We start from the raw sequence: 23,957 nt of genomic DNA on the forward strand, positions 1-23,957 counted from the left end.
CCTGGCCGCCGGAGCGGGGAGGCGTGAGTGTGTGCGTGTGCCAGTGTGTGAGTGTGTTTGTGACCGAGGATCCCAACTCCAAGGAACGGTGCCGGCCCCTCCAAGAGTGGGGGAGACCCCGCCAGGCCCTCCGACCCCACCGCGGCCCCCTCCCCCACTAGAGCCTCCAGCACAGCCAGCTCCAGCTCCAGTCAGCTCAGCCAGCCACCGCGGCCAGCCATCAGGCAGGCAGGCAAGGCAGCGGCTGGCCGCCAGCCCGCCAGCCAGTCAGGCAGCCAGTCAGTCAGGCTTGCCCCGCGAAGCCAGCAGGTTGTGGAGGTGCGTCCGTGGCGCCGCGCGTAGCCGAGCGCCGTGCCCGTGGAGTTGCTTTGGTCCGTGGATTGTACGCATGACTATCCGCCACCAGTGCGCAGTGCGCCCGGCGCGCAGTCCGCGCAGTCCGCGCAGTCCGCGAGGTGTTAGTGATGTGACCAGTGCAGTGAAGTGAGATGTGAGAGTGCAGCCAGAGGGTTGGATGTGATGGCGGCCAGCGCAGCCACGGATGGCAGGCACCGCAGGCATACTACCCCAGTGATTGAGTGACACCCAGTGGCACCGACACACCCCCAGCCGAGTGCAGCCTTGTGCAACCCACCCAGCCCAGGAAGGAGCATGGGCACGCTGGGCCTGTCGAAGGTCTTCATTCTGGACAAGTACTTCACCGAGCTGCAGAAGTTCTGGGAGACGGAGAAGAAGCTCCAAGGTAATTGTCAAGGCGTGGGTGCGCGCCGCGCCACCGCGGCACCGCGGCTGCGGTAAAGCGAAGTACAGTGTAAACCGTTCACGTCCCGGATTTACCAGGGCGCTCGAGCCCTTCGAGTCCAGTATCTAGCCTAGATCTGGCCGCGTCGCCGTCCTGGAGCAGCTAGAGTCCTGCGGCCCTGCGGCCATGCAGCCCGACCGGCACCACTGGCCGTCCCGTGCCGTGCCGTGCCGCCTCGCCCATGCTCGCCCGGGACGCTACAAAGTCCTCCTGGACCAAAGGCTGCGCCGCGCGCCGCGCCCAAAGTACCCGAAGTACAAGTCATGGTCGCTAAATTGACGACGGGCCTGCGCCGCTATCGTTTTTTACTGACGTCGGACCACCTTTCAGAGTCAATCTGGGCGGAGGGCTGATGATGATGACGAGAAGGGGGGAGGGGGAGGGGGCTTGCTGCTCTCAAAGGGAGGCGCTGACTTCGTAGACGAAAGCCCTACGAAAGCATCGTGAAAACGAGAAGCTTCTTCCACGGGTCCCTCGCGTTTGTGGCAGTGTAGTACCCCGACCTGCAGGACGGCGAGGACGGAGCGGCCAAAGATGAGGCGGCTGAATTGGCAAAGACAGAGACAGGTTGATGGGTCTCACACAATATCCAGGGAGGCCGGCGGTGCGGGAGAGGGAGGGAGAGGGGGCAGGACGCCGAGTAGGGCTGCCGAAGAGGAAAGAAGAGACCGAGGGGACCAGGGAATGGCCAGGGCCAGGCTCTCTGCTCGACTTCAATCATCAATCACAGCGACTGGAAGACTGGATGGCGACCGGAGCAGCGAAGCGCCACTTGGTCGCCACGCGAAGCTCGCGACCCGCGGCCCGCCTCATTACAAACGGGCCGATTAGCCGCGTGGCGAGGCGGCCTGGCGCAAAGCCTGGCGAGAGCCTGGCCGAATCGGCGGGGCTGGACCTAGCAAGCTGGCCAAAGCAGACCGCGGTGGGCGGGCTGGATCCGCGAGAACCTGCAATCCTGCAGCAACCACACGCAAGTCTTTTCGATGGAAATGTGTGGCCGCGGTGACTGCGCCCGGCGGAAACTATTTATTTCTGGCCGACACCTCGCCGCCCCGCCACTCGCCGCCCCGCCAGCCGGGTTCGGTCCACTTTCGGGAAGACCATCAAATCAATGAGCCCGCCCATCGGCCTCCCATGCTGGGCATGGCTGGGCCGCTGGCTGGCGCTCCGGGCCGCCCCCTGGCCCTGGCCCTGGCCCTGTCTCCGCCATTTCGGCCGTTGAGAGGATGGAGAGCTTCGCAGAAATGGTCCCTTCCTCCCGACCAGCGGACCTCTACGCCCCGGCCCGCCTAGGCCCTACCGGCCGCACCATCCCAATCTCCATTACTTTTCCCTCCGCAGAGGTAAATTTCCCCGCATGGCGGCACTGCTCCTGTATGAGGTGGGTTAATGACCGGCCGGTGCCAGTGTCAGGGTGTCGGGTCGGGCTGTCGGGCCCCGCGGGGCAGCCCCGCCGTGCGCCACGCCCGCCGCGCCCCGCCGCGCCCCGCCGCGCCCCGCCGCGCCCCGCCGCGCCCCGCCTCTCCGCGCCGTCGCTGTCGGAAACTAATGCCCCTGCCCGGGCCCGAGCTGGCGGCCGGTCCCGCCCGGTCACCGGGCCCCGGTCCTCTGCTCTCGCTTGATCAGGACGCGGGGCCGCAGGGGCCGCAGGCTGCAGGGCGGGCTGGCGGGGCAATGGGGGCACGTTCCACTGCGTCCCGTCCCCCCTTTACTTCGAGCGCCGATGAATCTCGACAACGCGACGTCGTATCGCATCGCCGGGCCGGGCGTCGTCCGGGACTGTCCGGGACGAGCGACGCATCTGCCGGGGGCTGCCAGCGCAGCAGATACGCCGTTGTCGTGCGAGTTGTCGCGCCGTACCCAGACGCGCCCACAGCACTGTCGCCGCCGTGTACACTGACTGCTCAAGCTCGGTGTGATACGCCGCTGGAGCCCCGTCTCTCGCGCGCCCATACTGGAGGCCCCGTGAGCGAGGGGGTAACCCAGCGGTTCTCAACCTTTCTCGACTCGCGACCCCAAATTTGTAGCCAAAATTTCCGCGACCCCCAGGAAAAGTTTCGCGACCCCACGGGACCCCTCCTTTAGCATGCCACTGCGTCTGATCCGAGGCGGGCATTTTGCTCCCTCAACGGGCAATTGTTCTTTGGACCTTCCTTTAGCATGCCCCTGTTACGGAATGCGATTATCAGTCTTAGTTTGGGAGCAGTATTGTCTCAAAGTTGGCCAAAACGCTCAGAAATGTCTTTAAAAAATCATGTTTTGGGTCGATTTTAAGCAGCCACTGCGTCTGATCCGAGGCGGGCATTTTGCTCCATCAACGGGCAATTGTTCTTTGGACCTTCCTTTAGCATGCCCCTGTTACGGAATGCGATTATCAGTCTTAGTTTGGGAGCAGTATTGTCTCAAAGTTGGCCAAAACGCTCAGAATGTCTTTAAAAAATCATGTTTTGGGTCGATTTTAAGCAGCCACTGCGTCTGATCCGAGGCGGGCATTTTGCTCCCTCAACGGGCAATTGTTCTTTGGACCTTCCTTTAGCATGCCTCTGTTACGGAATGCGATTATCAGTCTTAGTTTGGGAGCAGTATTGTCTCAAAGTTGACCAAAACAGGCACAACGATTTTCAAAGACATTACTGAGCGTTTCGGCCAACTTTGAGACAATACTGCCCCCAAACTAAGACTGATAATCACACTCCGTAACAAAGGCATGCTAAAGGAAGGTCCAAAGACCAATTGCCCGTTGAAGGAGGACGAAATACCGCCTCGGGTCAGACGCAGTGGCTGCTTAAAATAGGCCCAAAACACGATTTTTCAAAGACATTCTGACCGTTTGGTAAACTTTGAGACAATACTGCTCCCAAACTAAGACTGATAATCACACTCCGTAACAAAGGCATGCTAAAGGAAGGTTCAAAGACCAATTGCCGGTTGAGGGAGCAAAATGCCCGCCTCGGATCAGACGCAGTGGCTGCTTAAAATCGGCCCAAAACACGACCCCAGCTACCTCGCCGCGACCCCTTAAAATTTTTTCGCGACCCCACTTGGGGTCGCGACCCTAAGGTTGAGAACCACTGGGGTAACCACTCGCGTAATACCCTGTACACAAAAACCGTGTATTACTCGTAATACACGTGATCGTAATACCATTTTTGGGTCAAATGTGCCAAATTTTGGCATTTTAGGGCCGTAATACACGTGTAATACACCCGTAATACAGCGTAATACCGAGTAGTCTGAGCACGATTTCTTGAAGTGTTTACCCCCTCGCCCGTGAGTGTGAGAGAGGCAGAGGGTCGGAATCGCTCTGCCGCGGCGACCGCCACACGGGGCGCGAGCCGACGGGCTATCTATGCTTCGAGTAGCGTCGCCGAGTGTCGCGAACCCGCCGCCGAGTTGAGTGGCCGCTGGGTTCACCGCAAAGCCAGTGGTAAGTTTACTTGCCACAAATTTGGCAAGCCGTTTTAAATGCCAAAATTTGGCAAGCTTTGATCAGAAATCTTCATGCCACGCATGGCAAGCTGGTGAGTATTTCCAGGCCAAACTTGCCAATTTTTGGCATTCAAAACGGCTTGCCGAATTTGTGGCAAGAAAACTTACGACAGGCTTTGAAGTGTTTGCCGGACACGCTGGATACTGAGACGGTTCGCGGAGCGCGTTCCCATGTTCCAGCGCAGGATGACGACGGGGATGGAGTGCAGCAAGGCGAGCCCTGTCCGGCCATCACGGCGCGTACCCGAGCCTTCTTTGCTGGTTCATCGGAGCGTTTAGTGCACGCAGGGCAAGGGCGGTGCCGGCGCCAGCGAACTTAGACTGACTAGTACGGTCTAGGGGCTTCTCCGCTTGGCCTGCCGCACTGCGCGCTGCGGTGCGCTGCGGTGCAGGCCGCCCTTCTGCCTGCTTTGCCCGCTCTGCCCGCCGTGCCTGCCGTGCCGGTGACATTGACTTTGACGCAGCCCGTTAGAAAGCAATTAAACTGCGGCACGTTACACTACGTTACACTACGTTACACTCCACTTGACTCGCTTCACTTCCCGCGGCTCGAGCCATCGGCCGACACTTGACCGACCAGGCCGAGGGAAGTGCGACGCTGCAGCGCCCCTCCGGCCCCTCCGGCCCCTCCGGTAAGGCACACGAATGCGTCTAGTCGGCCCCGACACCCACGACACCAACGCGCGTCTTTGCCGAGGTGTGCCCCGTGTTTATGTAACGCCGCACATACACTGTACATAAGTGCGCGGCGCGCCGAGTGCGGGGGCGTCGAGAGGCGATGCCCGGCGAGTTTTCCATCCACTACCTTTGCGCTCCGAGCCACCGAGGCTCAACAAACAGTCCTACAATCCGTCTGTAACGAGTCTGTAAGTAGGCAAGAAGTGCCACATGACCACCCAAATGCAAATCCTGGGCACGAGCCTGCTCTGGGCAGAGTGCCTGTCGCTTGTCGCTTGTCGCGTGCACTCTTGTTTGTGTGCGTGTGCGTGTGTGTGTGTGTGCGTGTGTGTGTGTGCGTGTGTGGCGCAAGCTGCAAGTGACCACCGGGGGGAACCGGAACCGTGGCCGGCATGGCCGGGATGCCACCACTGCCGCCGCGCTGCGCCGCGCCGCGCCGCGACCTCCGCGAACACGACAAAGACATTACTCCGGGAGCGGGTGTGCGGTGGTGTGCGGCGATAAGCCCCGCCCGGCCGCAGCCGCAGCGGCAGCTATTCGAAGAAAGTTTTAATTGTGGAGCCACTGTGGGGCCCGCGTGCCCGGGGCGCAAGTCTCGATTCTTTTCGCCCGGGGAAGCATTCCGCATTCCACCCTAGCCTGCCGGTGGCGAGATATCGGCCTCGGGGCGTGTGTGCGTGGCACTGCGCGCGCACACTGCGTGTGCATGTGTGTCACTAGGCGCAGTTTGGCGATAGTGTAGTGGAACGAGGCGGGCCAGTGGCGGGCCAGTGGCGGGCCAGTGGCGGGCCGCATCAGTGGCACCGTTAGCATCATTGACAGCGCTACTCCACTACCTGGGATGCATGCGCCGAGCTGCAGACGCGAGCCCGGCCCGCAGCCCGGGGGCGGGGAGGGGCTGAGCTGCTGGCCGGAGGGCCGGAGCCGTTGGACCCGGTGTGCGTCCGTCTAGGCCCTGGCAGGCGTGGCAGGCGTGGCAGGCCCCCTCCCAGTGCACTCGGTGGCTGCCCTGGCCGCGCCTGCCACGCCGCCTGCACTGCAGGGAGCCGCGCCGAAATGCGCGACCGGATTTCTCCCTGCAATCACTGGAGTCCTGGAGTCCCTGGAACGGGTCGTGGGCTGGCCAAGGCGCTGGCTAACAGTACGCCAAGTTCGCGGGGCCACACTACCGCACTCCGATAAGGCCACGAGGCGCGAGGCGCGGGGCAGCGCTCAGCGCCGCCTCCCGGCCCGGAGCGCGTCCGGAATGCGGGTGGACCAAGGAGGGCTGGGGGGCTGCAGCTTGCGTGTGTAGCCGCACGATTGGCTCGGGGAGGGCTGCAGTCTGCTAGCCTGCTAGCCGGGTGAGGCCCGGGCTCTTAGTACTCCAGTGGCGGGGCGGGCAGGCGAGTGCAGCTGCAGCGACAATCACGCTTTGTGCGTCCAATCGCGTTGGCTGGCCGTGGCGTGCCGCGTGGCGCTCACTGCCTTGCCTCCATTTGCCGGAAAATCTCTCCTCACCGCGTGTGCAGTGTGCCGCGACCGGGAGACCAGGCCCCGCACGCAGCCGCTCCAGCCGGCCGCCTCATTGCATGCAAATTGCATTCTGGCCATTCTGGCCATTCTGGCGGCGTGCAGGCCTGGCAGGCCGGGCAGTGGCCGTTGTTTTCCCTTTTCCGGCCTTTTCCTCGCGCAGCCTGTCCAGGCCGGCCTGCACCCCGGAGACTTGAACGCAGGCGGCGGTGCGGGGCGCGGGGTCGAACGCGCGTGGGGCGTGGGGCTCACTGTGGCGTTCGGCGGGCGGGCGTCCCGAGAGAGCGAGTGACACCTTGACCACGCCGTTGGCAGAGTCGGCAGCCGGTTTGCGCTTTCCCGCCCGTGCCGTGGCGTGCCACACGGCTGGGGTTTCACAATGCACCGTCCGGGGAAGGCCAGCCCCAGCCCCAGCCTGGAGTGCCTCGCAGGCAGCAGGGCGAAGGCGAAGGGGCGGAAGCGTCTGGGGCGGCTTGCGGCAGCGATCTGCCAGTGCTGAGCGACCCGGGCCCAAATGACCCGGGCCCAAATGATATGGCATTACGGACTGCTCCGCCTGTCCTTCCTCAACCCTCCCTTGCGCCGCCCAGCGTCGCCCCGGACCTTGGCTCGGGCCCCTCTCGGGTCGCACACATCGCCTGCACGGAATTTCAAACGACTTGAAAACAACCCGTCGTTCTTCAGGCGCTGCTCTGGTCCATCCCTGAAATTGGAGGGCCCAGTGTACTTTCGCGGACAGTCGCTGGCCCTTTGATTCCAACTCGATTCAACTCGAACGAACGCAACAGTGGCGCTGCAACGCGGCAACCCGGCCGGCGAGGCAAGAGGGCTGGCGCCGCGTGGTGCCGCGTGGCGCCGCGTAGCCCGCGGAGTGCGGGCGGGCCTGGCGGGCCCCGGTCAGCCCCGGTCAGCCGCCGCCCTGCCCTGGTCGGCCCCGGTGCTTCGGTTGCATGGTCGGCCGGCCGCTCGAAGGCAACAAGCCACCCTTGAGTGAAAACGAGAAAGTGATCGTGTTCGGCGACCTAACCTCCTCGCTGTGTGCGGCGTGGCGGGGCGTGGCGGGGCGTGGCGGGGCGTGGCGGGGCGTGGCGGCCGGGCCCACACCCTCCATTGAAGCCGATCGTCATCGCGGCCCTTCCTTCCCTTCCCTCCATTCTCACCATTGTTTTCGCACGCGACTGAGTGGCGGAGTGGCGGTGACGCAGCGCAGCGCCTGCTTGATGGTGCTCTTGATGGTGCTCTTGATGATGGCTGCCGACTACGACGATGACGACTTAGGCATAATTAGGACTGGGAGGTAAAAGCATTGGCGGGGCGGGGGCCTCGGTCCGGCCGTGCCCATGTAATAAGGATAATGACCCACATGGGCCGCCCTGCCGTGCCCTGCCCTGCCGTGCCGTGCCGTGCCCTGCCCTGGAACGGCCGGCGCGTCCGTCCTCGTCCAACCCGTGCCCGGGTCCGCGGACCAGACGAGGACGGCGGCTAGGGTGCGTCCGAAAAGGCGGCCTCGGTGGCTGCCTGGCCGGCCTGGCCGAGCTGGAGACGGCGAGACGACGACGGCGGCCCGGAGGAAGGAGGGACGGAGGAACCAGTCCTCTGGGCTAGACGGGGTACCCGCCCGGGGGCAGGCAGGTCCCTCCAGGTCCCTCCAGGTCCCTCCAGGTCCCTCGCAGGGACAGAGATGGACGATGCGACGGGCCGGCGCGGAGTGAGCGGGAGAGAGAGAGAGAGAGGCGGCGACGCTGGAATGCCTTCTCACACGCTGCTCGCGCTGCGCGCTGCTCCGAGTCCAGCCACGGCCGCCTCGCATGCACGGCCCGGGCCGGGCCGGGCCACATGCCGCCACATGCCGACGTGCCCACTTCTGGATTTGTTTGGTCGAGTCATTTGTGTGCGCCTCCCCTGTGTTTTGAGGCCCTGCCGGCCCGCTCTCGTGTCTCATTTTATTTCCTGAATTTCATCTTCTATGATTTGAAGGGGAAATGCCTATGATACAGCGGCGTGAGGAGCGGACTGTCTTCGCGGAGTGCCCCGCGGACACTGCAGGGTGGCGTCGCGGCCAGGCCGGCCACGCCCCTGACATCCACAGCTTCCATCCCAAAGGACCAAAGCACGCCGTCAATAGGCAGGCGGATCACCAATCGATTGAGGCCTTTTAAAACGGTCGCGGCGGGGGAGGGGCGGGGAGGGGCGCGTCCGCTGGGCTTTTGTCCCGTCGGGACCTGTTCGACGAAGTATGCCCACGAAGTTGCCGTGACCGTCCGAATAAATGACCGATCTGCGTGGTGCGGCCGGTGCGGCGCCCCAGTGCCCCGGCGGCCCCGAGTCCAGGTAGCGCAGCGCGCCACCTTGCAAGGCATGCCGACGACCGGCATCGGGGCCTCTAGGCCTCTAGAGCCTCCATGACAAGGACTCCGTGCCTAATCGCCAAGGCACCACGCGGGGTTCAGAAGCCTCAAAAGCACAGGCACTGGCTTTACCGCCGGCATTGCAGCGTTGCAGCCGGCACTCCGTCGGAGTCCTCCCCGGTCCTGGACAGGTCCTGGATGGTCGCGGAGTCGCGGAGCGCCGCGGAGGCAGTGCGGCTGCAGGTCCACGGGCGTCCACGGGCTGCACGGCGTTGGCAGCGGCGGGCAGCGGCCAGCCAGCCAGCCCTCGCCAGCCCCGGCCCTTGTTTGAAATACTCCTGTTTGCTTCCAGCTACGCGTCGCCTTATGAATATGTATGTGGCCACACGTACACAGGCACTCACATGCACGCACGCGCAGGAGCAGCAGGAGACGGGGGCCCCTCACAGACACGCATGCACACATTCACGCTCTACTTGACTCGCCCTTCGGCTTCTTTGACTCCTTTGAGTCCGTGTCGTTGATTGCCATGGGCTAGGGCTGGACGCCCATGTGAACACGTGGCTGCGAATCGAACCTCGTCCTGGCCTGGCCGGCCTGGCCTGCCCCGGTCCTCTCGCGCCGACTCATGACTTCTGCTTCTGCCTCCGCGGATCGCAATATTTTTTGCACTGGACCTTGACGACAACGGTGTCCGCACGCCCCGCAGACGAGCAACATCCGAGAATTCCGCGATAGCCTTTTAGAACCCTTTTAGAGCCCTTTTTAGAGCCTCTTTTAATAACCCACTGCAATGTTTTAGTATCCGCAGGAAACCCCACAGGCGGGCATACGGGCCTGGGGCTTGGCCTGGGGCCTGGTGTACGGGTTCTGCGCCTCGACTGCTCGACAATGCCGAGAGGGGCCGTCTTTAATTTCGTATTCACATTGAACAGTAAAAATGATGAACACATCGAAATTTTTCCCCGCGCGGAGGGGATTTGAAGAGCTTACTTGGTTCTGCCTCTACCTCGCGTCTTCCCGCGTCCCCATTTCCCAACAGTACTGTATTTTGAAGGGGTTTTAAAATTTTCTGGTTTACCATTTGTGACGGCTTGAGGCGACTTTCCCAAGCGCACCGATCGAGGTTTTGTTTTAGCACCTTCGGCCCGGCGACCCGTTTCCCTGCGAGCATTCCGGCGCCTTCTCTCTGACTGAAAGCATTAATTAAACCGTTCCAGATGCGTCGTCGTCGAACGAGGCCGTGCACCTGCAGCAGCGGCTCCGAAGCCTCAGCACGGAGCTGGTGACGCTGCGCAACCGACTCCATGTCCAGGGCGGGGCTGGCGGCGCTGGCGGGGCCGGCGGCGCTGGCAGTCCCGGAGGGCCGCAGGGTGGCGGCGTCCACGGCGGCGGCCATGGCGGCGGCGGACAGGGACCTCCGAACCACGCCCCGCCCATCGCCCCCAAGCCCCTGCACCCCATCAGCCCGGAGAAGGGCGTAGGCCCGCACCCCTCCCTGCTCCACCCGGGGCACATCATCCACCAGCCGCTGCCGCCGACGCCGCTGCAACTGCAGCAGCAACAGCAGCACTCTCCACCGCCCCCGCCGCCGCCGCCGTCCGCGCCACCCCCGTCTGCGCCAGCCCCACAGCTGCCGCCGACGCCGCCGCACACCCCGAAGCACGGCAGCAAGGGAAAGGTAAGCCGTTGGTGCAGCAGGTCGCCGTCAGCACGCACCACGCCGCAGTCTCTGTATCTCTCACGACGCTTGCTCGGTTGCAGAAATGCGTGCAGTCCCCGCCGGCCTCGCCCAACGTGGCCCTACCCCACGTGCCCCAAGTGCCCCACACGCCCCACGCGGCCCACGCGCCCCACACGCCGCACGAGATGGCGTCGCGGCCGGCCAGCCAGGCGCAGTCCCACTGCCCGCTCTACCAGGCCGCCTCGCCGTCGTCGCCGTCGCCCTACGCCGACCTCCATGACCTGATCCACCTGCCGGGGCCGCTGACGGAGGACGCGGTGCTCAAGTGCCTGCACGGCCGCTTCCTGGCCAACCAGCTGCACACCAACGTGGGCCCCATCCTGCTGTCCGTCAACGCGTACCAGGACGTGGGCAACCCGTTGACGCTGAGCTCGACGCGCGGCGTGCCCCTGGCGCCGCAGTTGCTGCGAGTGGTCCAGGACGCGGTGCGGCAGCAGGCCGAGACGGGCTACCCGCAGGCCATGATCCTCTCGGGCTGCAGCGGCTCGGGCAAGACGTACGCGGCGATGCTGCTGCTCCGGCAGCTGTTCGACGTGGCGGGCGGCGGCCCCGAGACGGACGCGTTCAAGCACCTCGCCGCCGCCTTCACCGTGCTGCGCGCCCTGGGCAGCGCCAAGACCTCCTCCAACTCCGAGTCCAGCAGAATCGTAAGTGTCGCCGGCGGCTATGTCAGCACTGCCTCAGTGCCTAATGGTACCTACTGGCCCACCCTTTCTCACCTCCACTCCTTGCGCAGGGCCACTTCATCGAGGTGCAGGTGACGGACGGCGCGCTGTACCGCACCAAAATCCACTGCTACTTCCTGGACCAGACCCGCGTCATCAGGCCCGCGTCCAACGAGAGGAACTACCACATCTTCTACCAGTTGCTGGCGGGCCTCACCCCGGAGGAGCGAGGTGAGGCAAATAAGGCGAAGCGACGCCAAGGCGCGAACAATGCCCCCGTCCGGTGCCCAGTGCTGGGGCATGGCGGGCTGGCGGGCCGGCGGGCTGGCGGACCCCAGTGGGAGTACTGTAACTCGCAGGGCGCAGGGCTGCCTGGAATCCGCTGTGACGTGCACGGGGCTACGGCCAGGCTACGGCGCGCTCGGCAGCAGCCATGCAGCCAGCCAGCCTTGCGCCGTACATGCCAGGCAATGCCAGGCCAGTCGGACGACCCGCCACTGCCCAGCCCACGTCCCTTCCCCCTTTCCCTTGCTGCCCTTTCCCTTCGCTGGGCAGCAGGCTGGAGCCGCTGGAGGAGCAGGGCACTCCGTGGCCGGCGCAGCAGGCGCAGCAGGCGCAGCCGCAAGAAAAACAAGACGCCGAAGAAAGAAGCGGCGGAAGGCATGATGCGCGGGATGAACACGGCGGCCCGCAGAATGTTGGGGTTGGGACTGGACCGCCGTTTCCCTGCCTTAGTCACGCGTTGTGTTTCGTGTCGCGTCGCCAGCTTGGCGGCTTGACCCTGGCCTCCACTCCGCTAACCCTGCGCCTCCATTTCCGATCGCAGCCAAGCTCAACCTGGAGGGCTACTCCGTGCACAACCTCAACTACCTCCGGCACGGCCTGCGGCCGGGGGGCGGCGCCGCGCCTGGGGACGCCGGGGCTGCTGCGGCCGCGGCGGCGGAGGAGGCGGAGGACGCGTCCCGCTTCCAAGCCTGGAAGGCGTGCCTGGGCGTGCTGGGCATCCCCTTCCTGGACGTGGTGCGCGTGCTGGCCGCCGTGCTGCTGCTCGGCAACGTGCAGTTCGTCGTGGTGGACGGCCAGGGCGGCGTCGAGGTGTCGGTGCAGGGCGACGCGGAGCTGAAGGCCGTGGCCAACCTGCTCGGGGTGTCTGGGGCCGCCCTCTTCCGGGGGCTCACGTCCAGGACGCACAACGCGCGCGGGCAGCTCGTGCGGTCCGTGTGCGACGCCAACATGGTCAGTATCGTGTGCTCCGTGTGCTGCTCTTTGCTCTTTATCGGTCCATTGTCGTGGCTGCCACCGCCTAACCCTGCCCTTCCCTCCGCAGTCCAACATGACCCGCGACTCGCTGGCCAAGGCGCTGTACTGCCGCACCGTGGCCACCATCGTCCGGCGCGCCAACAGCCTCAAGCGCCTCGGCTCCACGCTCGGCTCCACGCTGGGCTCCACGCTGGGCTCCACGCTCGGCACGCTCAGCTCCGACTCCAACGAGTCCGTGCACAACCAGGTGGACGTGCTGAGCCAGCACGCCAGCACGGCGGGCACGGCGGGCTCCAAGTCCAGCAAGTCCATGGCGGCACTCAACAACGCCGTGCGCCACGCCACGGACGGCTTCATCGGCATCCTCGACATGTTCGGCTTCGAGGACCCCAAGCCCAGCCAGCTGGAGCACCTATGCATCAACCTGTGCGCCGAGACGATGCAGCACTTCTACAACACGCACATCTTCAAATCCTCCATCGAGTCGTGCCGCGACGAGGGCATCCACACCGAGGTTGAGGTGGACTACGTCGACAACGTGCCCTGCATCGACCTCATCTCCTCCTTGGTGAGTAGCGCCTTGGCCGCGGCGGGAGTCGGAGCGAACCCGCCTAACGTGCCGTCTCATTTTGCAGAGGACAGGCCTGCTCAGCATGCTAGACGTGGAGTGCTCGGTGCGCGGCTCGGCCGAGACCTACCTGACCAAGGTGCGCGCGCAGCACCGCCAGAACGGGCGGCTGTTCGAGCCGCGGCCGCAAGAGGCGCGTTCGTTCGGCATCCAGCACTTCGCCGGCAGGGTGGTGTACGACGCCAGCGACTTCCTGGGTAGGTCTCCACGGCGTCATCACCGTCTAGAGGATTGGCTTGCGGCCGCACCGTCGGTGTACAGAACGTGACTCTTTTCACAGACACCAACAAGGACGTGGTGCCGGACGACCTGGTGTCCGTCTTCCACAAGCAGACGTGCAACTTCGGCTTCGCCACGCACCTGTTCGGCAGCGAGCTCAAGGCACTCTTCTCCTCGGAGACGGTGCCGCGCGGCGTCAGCTTCCGGATCTCGCCGACCTCCCACACCGACCTGTAAGTATCGAGTGTCCGAGCACCCCAGGGCGAGTCTAGAGTCTTCTAGGCCGCAGCTGGCACTAACCGCGTCCGCGACACCTTTGTGCAGGCTCAACGGCGACGAGCCCGTGTCCACGCTCACGCAGGACTTCCACACGCGGCTGGACAACCTGCTGCGCACGCTGGTGCACGCGCGGCCGCACTTCATCCGCTGCGTGCGCTCCAACGCCTCCGAGACGCCCGGCAGGCTGGACCGCGCCACCGTCATGCGCCAGATCCGGTCCCTGCAGGTGCTGGAGACCGTCAACCTGATGGCGGGGGGCTTTCCGCACCGCATGCGCTTCAAGGCGTTCAACGCGCGCTACCGCCTGCTGGCGCCGGCGCAGCGCGGCCCGCGGCAGGCTCAGGGCTGCGGGCAGCAGCAGGGGCCCGCCGACGCCCCCGAGGAGTGCGCGCTCTTGATGCAGCAGCTGCAGGTGCTGCTCGAGGCCGAGCCGCAGAAGAGCCAGTCGCAGGTGTCCATGGGCTGGGCGCTGGGCAAGCGGCACATCTTCCTGAGCGAGGGCGCTCGCCAGCAGCTGGAGGCGGCTCGCTGGGAGACGAGGCACGTCAGCGCCGTGAGGATCCAGTCCCGGTGGCGAGGGCACCGCGCCAGGAAGCGCTGGCCCGCCCTGCGCCGCAGCATGGCGCACACGGCCCACTCGGCCCACACGGCCCACACGGCGCACTCGCAGCACCAGGCCGCCGCGCACGCCGGCATCGCCCGCAACATGCCCTGCAGCCAGCCCCAGGCCGCCGCATCCCCCGGCCGCGCGGGCAACGTCGTGGCCAAGGCGGCCGCGGTGGCAGCAGCCGCGGCGGTGGCGGCCGCGTCGGGGGCGGGGTCTTGCGGCACCATCACCAGGCCCAGGCCGCAGCCCATAGCGGGCACGCCGCCCCCTGACCCGGCGGACAAGTGCGACCACAACGTGGTCCAGCAGACCTGCACCCTCTTCGGACTGGACCTGGTAAGCAGACGCAGGGTACGACGCGCCTCTCCAACCTCTGCACCGTCGTCACGAGCTTGTTGTGGTGGTGGTGGAGCTAACAATTCATTACCGATGCTGCAGGAGAGGCCGCCGCCGGTGCCACCAAGCCGCTCGTACACCGTGACCGGCAACACCAAGCTAGGCTACCCCCAGACGCGGATGATCAAGATGCCCTTCCCTGGTAAGCCACCAAGCCACGCGGCCAGTGTGACCGCGTACCGCGTCCTCGGCGCACGCCGCTGCACCCTGCTCTCAAGGCCGGCCGGCTGGTCCGTTCGGGGCAAGTCATTCTTCTCTGCTCTCACTTTGTTACAGAAGATGGTAGCGGGGAAGTCCAACTGCTCAAGGGTGACCAAGTTCTCGTGCTCGGGGCGTCGCCTCGCCGCGGCCATCTCCTTGTCGAGCACAACAGCGTCAACCTCCACGTGCCCTACCAGTTCCTGGAGCTCCTCCCCGGACCCGGACCCGTGAGCATCTAGCTTGCCCCTCGAGACTGCGCTACTGCGGCCGGAGTGTGATTAAGCCAACCTGGAAGACTGATGACTTAGATTTTGCTCACTTTGGCAGATGAAAACTTGTGCCATAGATGTATTTATAGTGTATTCGACTACATTCTCATAGCGTTATACAATGCCATCCATTACTATCTAAATGTGTATAACATAATTTTATTGTGAATAAGTATTTAATATTTTCCTTGTGCCATTCGGTCGAAGCCTTAATCAAACACAAATAGGAAGCACCTTTATGTGCACAAACTGCCATGAATTCACTGTAATAATTTGAAACCTCTTCTTTGACAGCTCATAAGGTGGTGTCAATACCCAGTGAACTGTAGTATTCAGTAATTTGCCTTCAATTAAGACTAATTAAATTTGAACTAAAGGAAATGTGTGGATCTTCATTAGTTTATGAAGCAAGTAAGAATCTAGAATTCAAAGATCTCACTCATGCTCAGTGCCTCTTCTTGAGAACTTCTTGTTGAGGAACAAGGTAAAAAAATGAAGATGCATCAATGTTTGACAACTGCAGTTTATTGTTCTTTACTCCTTTCTGTATGTACAAGATCCTGTACATCGTGTTAGGTAAAGGGCTCTTTGTCAATCTTCTATTAAAATGGGGAGCATAGAAAGAAATTTGAAGAATAAAAAGATGAAAGTATTAAGTACACAGCAGAATAAAAGGTAACTTATTAAGAGAGTTGAATTAGTAGCAAACTCTGAAAAGTATAGCAAATTTCTATTATTACAGTACTGTATTTGCAAGACATTTGGCACAAGAATAATTAACATGAAGCTTGAAAGGCTTGTGTAAATATTTGTAAGTTAAGGACATAAGTCAAAAATGAATACAATTATTGTTGTAATCTGTACATATGTTATGGTCATGCCTATATTGTTTGTACAAAGTGACTCATTAAAGATATTTTCATTGATTCAGACGTTTTTGTACCTTACCTTTACCTTTTGTACCTTATTAAGAACATGACATATTTGACATACTTATTAAGAATCAATCAATTTAGTAAAAAATATAGAAATCACAGATAATTTTCACAGAAAAGGTTGATGTAATAGAAAAGTATGGAATGAATTCATACTGATAAAATGAACCTTGCTTCTTCATAGCCAAATCTTATTCTTTACAAAGAAAGTAACTCAAAACAAAAATTTGGAAGCCCAAAGGAAACATTACATGGCGCACTTCAAGCAAATGGATAATATTAGTTTGTTTGTTAATGGCACAAAAAAAAAAAAAAAAAGAGAAAGAAGGTCGAATTCCAATAAGTACGTATAAGAAGAAAATACTAGAAAAGAAGTAAGATACGAGCCTATGGACAAATCAAAATTCTTTCCCCGCTCTCATTTAAAAGGGAGGAACATGAGAAGATTGACATGGGTAAGTAAATCACCACCTACAATTTGCAAAAAATTCGAAATGGAATGTGAAAAATGAGATCTTAATGAAATTGAAGAATTGAAATATTGTTTAAAATTTAGTTATGTGTAGTATTTGCTTCATTGATAGCACCAAGCAGAACAGTCAAGACTTTAGTCACTTTTAAGTAGTCTTCAATGCACTTGACAACTTTGTGACTAGCTCGTCTAAGTCAGAGATATCTTTCCTTGTAGTCAATCCAGTAAGAGACTCGTGCACTCCATTCTGAGCCAAATCTTTTGCTAAAACATCTGGAATGTAAAAAACATTTCAGCATAGAATTACATAAAGAGAAAAGTACCGAATGTTAAATTCTGTAAGTCCAAGACAATAATAATACCTGATGAAACTAGCTCTCCAAGGAGAGCTAGTGTATTGCACAGCATAGGTTTTTCCATAGATGAGCCATGCTCAGTTAGAAGACCTGCCACCCTTGCACACACCTAGAAACAAACACAGCATGAGCACAGATGGTAAAGGTGAAGTAAGGAAATGGAACGGAGCAATCAATACCTTTGACTCTGCTAAAGATTTCTCAGCAATTGGTAATTGAGTGGCTGATACCAAGGTTAGTGCAAGGAGTGCCTCATTTCTCATGACAGCATGCTCAGAGCACAACATACTAACTAAAGGTGGGAGAGCACAGCACTGAATGACAGTTGCACCAACATCTTTACTCCTGTATTTTGAAAGACAATGTAAGTGTCAAAGCCGGTAAAAGAAAATGAAAAACAAAAAAAAAAACAAATATGACACCTTTACCTGACATACACAAAATAACAATAACCAAGAAGAAAAGATGCAACTTATAAAGAAAATTAAAAGCTAACCTGCTGTTTTTAATTATCCATGCCAGCAAGCGGCTAGCTTCTCCTTGAACTCCTGCATGACAATCATTAGCATAAAATTCAACAAGCTTCTTTAGGAGTTGACTATTTTTTCCTAATTCCTCAGCTGCTTGGTCTTACAAAACAAAAAAAAATAGAGATGGAATTAAATCTTTGAAAGGAAACAAATAATACAAGTACAAAAAGCAAAAAGAGGTTTGGATACCTTGTCCATCAACCAACATTCGTAAAGTTGCCAAAAGTTTGAAGGCCACGGGCAAAGTGCAGGAATTGATCATTGGTGTCAAAATGTCAAGAGCACCAGCTTTAAGAATAACAGCTTTATTTGATGTTGGAATGGCAAGGTTTCTCAAGGCAGAAAGAAGTGCATGTGGCAGACGTGCATCGTCTTCATGACCATTGTGCTTTTCCAACAACAGAAGAAAATCTTTGTGAACACCACTTTCCACCATTTTTATGCAATTGAGATCTGTAAATAATTATACACCAATAATAAATATTTATATTACAATGAATTTTTTGTCAATTGCCCTATGGACTCACCACATCGTGCAAAGTTCCCGACAGCAAGAATTCCAGTGGTCTGAAGATCAGCATTGTCAGCAACCACCCATTTTAACATGTTTAGGTATACTTCACCTTTCCCATCTCCATAGAGCATGGTCATGCTTACATCTAAGCAAGATAAGATACGATAGCTTAGTATTCATTTGATGAACATGTATTATGTTTGAGACAACTGACAAATGACGTTTACCTCCATTCAGAATTATGACAATCAGGTCTGTGGCAAGCTTAAAAAGGCGTTGTGTGTCTTCATCAGCATCATCAACTAAAGGCTGGTATTTTTCAACAAGACTAATCAAAAGCTGGCAAAGACCATGTTGTGCAAGGGACTGTTTTACACTATCTAGAAATAAATAGGCATGTTAATTCACAGAATGCACATGGAGTAAGGGGTCGGTGGTGACAGGAAGTAGTGGATAACTTGAAAGAAGATAGCCAAAGTCAACTATTTTCTGGAGCACGTACCGTCTTCAGCATGGGTTTGAAGCAATTCAAGCACAGATTCACAAATCTCAGCTGAAGATGACGAAAATGTTTCTAGCACCTGCACTAGCATCTGACACACCTTATCAGTTAAAATAGTATCACCAGAAGAAACTAGAATAAAACAAAATTTATAAATTTAAAAAAAGGTAAAAATAAAAATTTGGCAGAAATGTGAGATAGTATTTAGATTATTGGCACCTTGATCTAAAAGATAACCAAGAATGACTATTGCATGATCAGTTGTACTGCAGCCATCTTCACTTTCTCTGTCAAGTTCTAGAACTTGGCATAGCAATCCAATTCCACCCAGAGCCACCAGCTACAAAAAGAAAAGAAACAACAAAAAATGTAGCACTTTATACTAGTTTTAGGGGCATTAATCTGTAACACTGACTGACCTTCTGATGCATTACATCCTGAGAGATAGTTAAATTAAGAAGGAAACCAATTATCACAGAGCGTAGAGTGGAAGCTCCAGGAGTGTTGTTGGCAAGCAGCACAGCTCTCTCCAAAACTGAAAGGAGTACTTCCAAACCCTCAGCATCCAGGACACATGTTTGCCCTCGCTCTGTAAATTCATAAAAAAATAAAAAATAAATAACAAAGGATTATTTTATTTTTTTTTCAAAAAAATATAAGAATGATTAAAATGATTCAAAAAATGATTAAAAGATCAGGAATTAGGCTTTAACTGACTTACCACTTTCATAACACATGTTTCCCAAGGCACGGCATACTTGTGTCACTACAGCAAGGTTGCCACTATCTGATAGATCAGATGACTTTTGTTGAAGTAGATTGACAAGCTGTTGGGCAATGGGCGGCTGAAGGGTAGCAAGTCGTTCTCGGCCAGCTTCTGATTTTGCAACTTCAGCTAAGATGTTGGCCACTACAGCTATAACTTCATTTGACTTCCACCGTAACAACAAAACAAGTTGAACACATGGAACAATACTAACATCTGGCACAGAATCTGAAAGAAAAAAAATAATTAAGGCACGAGATTCATTTACAGTAATTTTTTTATGGCATGTATGACTGACAAAAGACAGTCATCAATATCTTCTTAGGTAGTTAGCTTACCTATGCCATTTTCTTTGATAATCGAGAGAATATCTTCAACAATTCTGAGTACGTTATCAGACTTGTTTTCAATGGCAATCTTGAGATCATCAATTTTTTGCTCCAGTGTGATTGCAATGCTTGAAGTTTCTGGAATGGAGAACACAGTATGACAGCAAAGCTAGTGTAAACACAAAATTATGAATTTTGGTCTGAGCCAAATTTGAGGAAAAGTAGAGGACAGGAGAATTAACAATGACATTTGAAAGGGCACTAAGTTTTGAACAACAATAATGCATGCACTAGGCTATGAATGGAATGACGCCACACTAGCAACCCAAATGTCACGTTTAAGAGGGCATAACATTTACCTGCCATGTTTTCTAAAGGATTATTTGCTGGTCTAATTTCTCTAACAAAACATTTTTGATAGACTTTCGAAAAATATTTCTTGGTGACAGATTTACGATTTACAGATGCTGAAACGTTTGTGTTTTGTTTGATAGTGTAGTAAGTTTGCAGTGCTGGCAACAGCTATCATTGAAAACTTCTCAAAGCCAAAGCTAAAACAGGTCCCTTGACCTTTTCACTGGTCTCCCAAAAATTATTGATTGAAAATTGTCATCAAAAATAGTTTATTGTACCCTGTTTGAAATTAATACTGGTACGGGCTACAAATTTTATTGTTTGACCGTTGGCTAAAAACCGGGGCGAAACCGGCAGCACGCGTTGGGAGGGGGAGCATTTGTTTGTTTTTGTTTGTAATATTTATTGGGAGTTTAAAGCAATTTTAACTTCAAAAACCTCTCTTTTTTAAATATATATTTTTTTATAAAAGGAATTGCTCTAGTTTCTTTTTGGCCAAGGCTTTGCACTGCTTAACTCTTTTCTGGCCACTGTAACTGAATTGACATATGCCACAAATCTGTAATTCAGAAAATGGTACACAAGAAGTCTGAGTATGAACTTCAGTATCACAAGCTGACAAATGATATAAGAGCTCAGATATGGAAGGAAAATCTTATCTTTAGGTAAGTCCTACACCTTTTTTCTTGAATTGAAATCAGTACAAAACGTCTTGAAGTTTTCATCAAATTGTTTTTGATTAGAGAGTCTCAAAAACGCAAGAACTCATCGGATCACTACTGGCGTTATCAGCTTATTGATGATGCTTGCGACTGTGAAAGAGGGAGTGAAGAGGATGGGGTCTTAAAACGGTGAGATGTTTTGAACGAAGTCTGTGTGCTGTTCTATATAACTCCCACCCTTATCCAATGAAATTTGCAGATGGAGATATTTGAATAAAACAGATGAGGCACAAAAACCTCGTATTCTCTATCAAGATATGGCTGTGCAAACTTCAGATTGTGATGAAACTGTCCATAAGTATGTTCTTTAAAAGTCTTTCTTGAAAATATTTTTTCATGGAAATAATTTGTTCTTATTTTGCTTGCTTTTAGAGTACCACATTTAGAGGAGAGTGCTGCAGATGTTCCCTTGGAATTGAAGACCCCTTTCAAAGAAGATTCTAGCAAGTGTACATCACCTGTTGCAAAAGCTGACATTCCTGAAAATTGTACAACAGCCTTGAATGGATCATCGTCATTTAATCAGCAAATTAGTTCATTTAATGAGGAAAGAAATAAGTCAAGAGAAAACCTTCAATCAGTGATTCACAATTTGAATCCTACAAGTGTTGAGACCCCTTCAAAAGATGTAGTGCACTGGTCGCACTTTGGCCTTTCGCCTTCTCGTAGTGCATTGAAAAATTATCGTTTGAAATGCAAATCTGAACCTGTGTTTGCTGCTTTTGGATGTAATGAGTCTAATATAGATGTGGGCAGCCACAAGACCTACAATGTGCGAGCACCTGAGAATCAGGTTTGAGCTAAAAGAAATTTTGAGACTATTTTATCAGGTGAGACTGGCCACTGTTGAGGGATTCATTTATATTTTTGATGTTGCAGGTTCATAAGACCGCTCTTATGGCATCTGGAAAGAGGCTCCATGAATTAGAGTTAATTTTGGCAGAACAACTAAAGAAGAAACGCCAGGAAAGATCACAACTTTTAATCGTAAGTATTGTTTGTCCCTTGTCACAGTGATTTACATTTTGAGTCAGGGCCCCTTTTAATTCCATTCTTTCCAGGGGCCTGTTAATTCAAGCAGTATTTGGATGACAGAATATCAAGAGTGTTTTTCCAGAGGGCAAAGAGAGCCCCTTGCCAGAAGTGCTTTTCGAAGACCTGTTGTATGGCGTTACACATAGTTGCAAGCTTTTCTACACTCTTTTCTTGTTCTTTACCTATAGTTTTGACTGCTTTGTGTGAAGTCACTTAAGTTTTATTGATTTTTATGCACATTTTTTATGCAAATTTTACCAGGGGATGAGAGTGATTTTGTTTTATGATGCACCCTTCCACTTAATTGTTTGTGATATGTAATGATTTATCAAAATGTTTTCATTTTGATGTTAAGTCCCCTTAATTCTTTTGTAAGAATTTTGTACTAAGACCAGGGAATAGTAATTATCTGTGATAATGAAGTTTTACAATGTACCTTACAAACCGTCCAAACAAATTTGAATCAAAGAAGCCTGTATAAAAATTTTATATTTATATTTTTACCTTTTTAATGATTATGAAGTTTTACAATGCACCTTACAAACCGCCCAAACAAATTTAAATCAAAGAAGCCTGTATAAAAATTTTCTATTTTTACCTTTTTAATGATTGTAAACTGTCATTGAATCTATTGACTACTTAAGTGAATTTTGGAGTGCCTTTGAAACTGACAGAATAAAATCTGATTCACAACTGAGGGGGTTTAATGCATTGCGGATCCATTTGAGTTATGTTACTTGGGAAATCACTCATCACTATGATTTTCTTTTCATTCATTTGATCCAATGTCTCAAGAAAGCCAAGCCAATAAATGACCAAGCCTGTACCAAACCTGTCAAATACACATAAAAATTATTAGAAAGCACTATGTTGAAAGTGATGTATGTAGGTGTGCATGGACATACCTGTTCCAATAACTCAGATATTGGTCTTTTAGATAGCCACGATGTCCTTCTTCATCACCGAAGAGGGCCTTGCTTTCAATCCAATTTATGATGAAACCATCCACTGCTATTGGTATGTCTAGTTTGATATCAGGAGTTTTGTCGTAGCCTTTTAATCGAAGATGTTCTTCTCCTCTAAAAGCTAGTTTCAAATCCTTAGCTATTCTTTGTAACTTTAATTCATATTCCTGTCCAAGAGAACTGGGAATTTATACAATTAGATAATGTACCTTTAAACCCTGCTTCTGTCTTTCTCAGCAAGGTGAAAATCAAGTATTATTTCAACAGGCAAACAAAAATACCTACTGCTTTCCCACGTCTGCCAATGGTCCATACTGATCATCATTAAGAGTGCTCTGAAAAAAGACAAAAACATTTTGGCAGTCAGAGTACATGGGTCTGTAAGTGATATCTAATGCAAGAGCTTACCAAATACACTTCATATGCAACATCTCTATCCTCGATTAGAGTAGTATCTTTCATCTTTCTTGATATAAGAGATTTTGAAACTGGAAACAAAATGTGCAAAGAGAGTAAGCAGTGACATTCAAGAATAAGGGGCAATCTAGCTCAGCAAACAGTGATCTCACCTGAGACAGCTACTTCAGGGGCAAGTCTTTCATAATGCTGTTCTAAGATCATGCGCGCGAGAAGAGCAGGAGAAATATCAATGCTCTGAGCCATCCGTAGAATGACACCTGGCTCATCACCTCGATTTACTGCCTCCTGAAACCTGATTGAATAAAGGTTTAGATTGCTGGAAGGGCAAGGACAGTAGGCATCATCAATGCTAAACCAAATAGTGTGACACACACTTATCATAATATTTGTCAGCGGATGATGCTATTCTTGAGTGGTTTCGTTTCATTCGTCGTTGATACTCCAAAGAATAAATGCTGCCGAGTGTTAAATTTGGTACCCTTGGAAAATAAAAACAACAATTTACTGGTATGATAAAAAATAAGGAACAAAGAAAGACATTTCAACCATAAGTTCGTTAAAATAGTTACTTACTCAGGGAACTTCGTACACAAACAAAGATTACATTCTCTGGCAGATCCTTTAAAATTGTTAATCTCAAACAGAATATCCCGATACAGGTCGACAGGCATTCCTCGCATGGTGCTTTGAAGAGGGCAACGAGAGATACAATGAACAAAAACAATAGATTATTCTAATGAAATTATCTTTGGCAGGAAAGATTCAAGAAACACATTTCGAACGACTTGAACCAGAACCAGAACTGAAGTGAGTAGCGTAACGTTTGTCATACTTCCCTGCGTATAGTTTCTTCGTTATTGGCACTGTTCCTATTCATCCCCCCCCCCCCGTCCCTGTTCCTGTTTCCTTGTTTCCTTCGTTCCGTTAATATAGTTCGTTTGCATTGCTTTGGTGGTTAAC

General features: G+C 54.2%; 4 protein-coding genes across 4 annotated transcripts; 2 read left to right on the forward strand and 2 right to left on the reverse strand.

The window, feature by feature from the left end:
* The first annotated feature begins 276 nt into the window (after window positions 1-276).
* On the forward strand, window positions 277-16,027 carry LOC117650222 (myosin-1). The gene is made up of 11 exons (XM_034393468.1): window positions 277-742; window positions 10,050-10,510; window positions 10,594-11,220; window positions 11,310-11,469; window positions 12,065-12,474; window positions 12,566-13,066; window positions 13,134-13,323; window positions 13,407-13,578; window positions 13,670-14,567; window positions 14,670-14,769; window positions 14,904-16,027. The coding sequence occupies exons 1-11, from the start codon at window positions 652-654 to the stop codon at window positions 15,065-15,067; spliced, it is 3,774 nt and encodes a 1,257-aa protein (XP_034249359.1). The 5' UTR covers window positions 277-651; the 3' UTR covers window positions 15,068-16,027.
* Window positions 15,605-20,015, reverse strand: LOC117650224 (rap1 GTPase-GDP dissociation stimulator 1). The gene is made up of 13 exons (XM_034393470.1): window positions 19,861-20,015; window positions 19,511-19,639; window positions 19,128-19,400; window positions 18,826-18,995; window positions 18,626-18,746; window positions 18,407-18,538; window positions 18,132-18,284; window positions 17,918-18,049; window positions 17,580-17,843; window positions 17,357-17,489; window positions 17,040-17,205; window positions 16,867-16,969; window positions 15,605-16,777 (listed from the first exon to the last, which is right to left on the reverse strand). Exons 1-13 carry the CDS (start codon window positions 19,865-19,867, stop codon window positions 16,650-16,652), a joined length of 1,911 nt encoding a protein of 636 aa, XP_034249361.1. The 5' UTR covers window positions 19,868-20,015; the 3' UTR covers window positions 15,605-16,649.
* Window positions 20,016-20,216: 201 nt separating this feature from the next.
* On the forward strand, window positions 20,217-22,309 carry LOC117650226. The gene is made up of 6 exons (XM_034393472.1): window positions 20,217-20,520; window positions 20,599-20,706; window positions 20,777-20,875; window positions 20,950-21,370; window positions 21,457-21,564; window positions 21,639-22,309. Exons 1-6 carry the CDS (start codon window positions 20,429-20,431, stop codon window positions 21,756-21,758), a joined length of 948 nt encoding a protein of 315 aa, XP_034249363.1. The 5' UTR covers window positions 20,217-20,428; the 3' UTR covers window positions 21,759-22,309.
* LOC117650227 (protein C15orf41) lies at window positions 22,091-23,845 on the reverse strand. Its single transcript, XM_034393473.1, is given in 7 exon segments — window positions 22,091-22,444; window positions 22,518-22,757; window positions 22,863-22,963; window positions 22,965-23,065; window positions 23,147-23,289; window positions 23,372-23,476; window positions 23,571-23,845. Coding segments are annotated over 7 exon segments (942 nt in total). The 5' UTR covers window positions 23,678-23,845; the 3' UTR covers window positions 22,091-22,299.
* Between the last annotated feature and the right edge of the window lie 112 nt (window positions 23,846-23,957).

The sequence above is a fragment of the Thrips palmi genome, unplaced genomic scaffold (genome assembly GCF_012932325.1).
Source record: "Thrips palmi isolate BJ-2018 unplaced genomic scaffold, TpBJ-2018v1 HiC_scaffold_5, whole genome shotgun sequence".
NCBI lineage: Eukaryota > Metazoa > Arthropoda > Insecta > Thysanoptera > Thripidae > Thrips > Thrips palmi.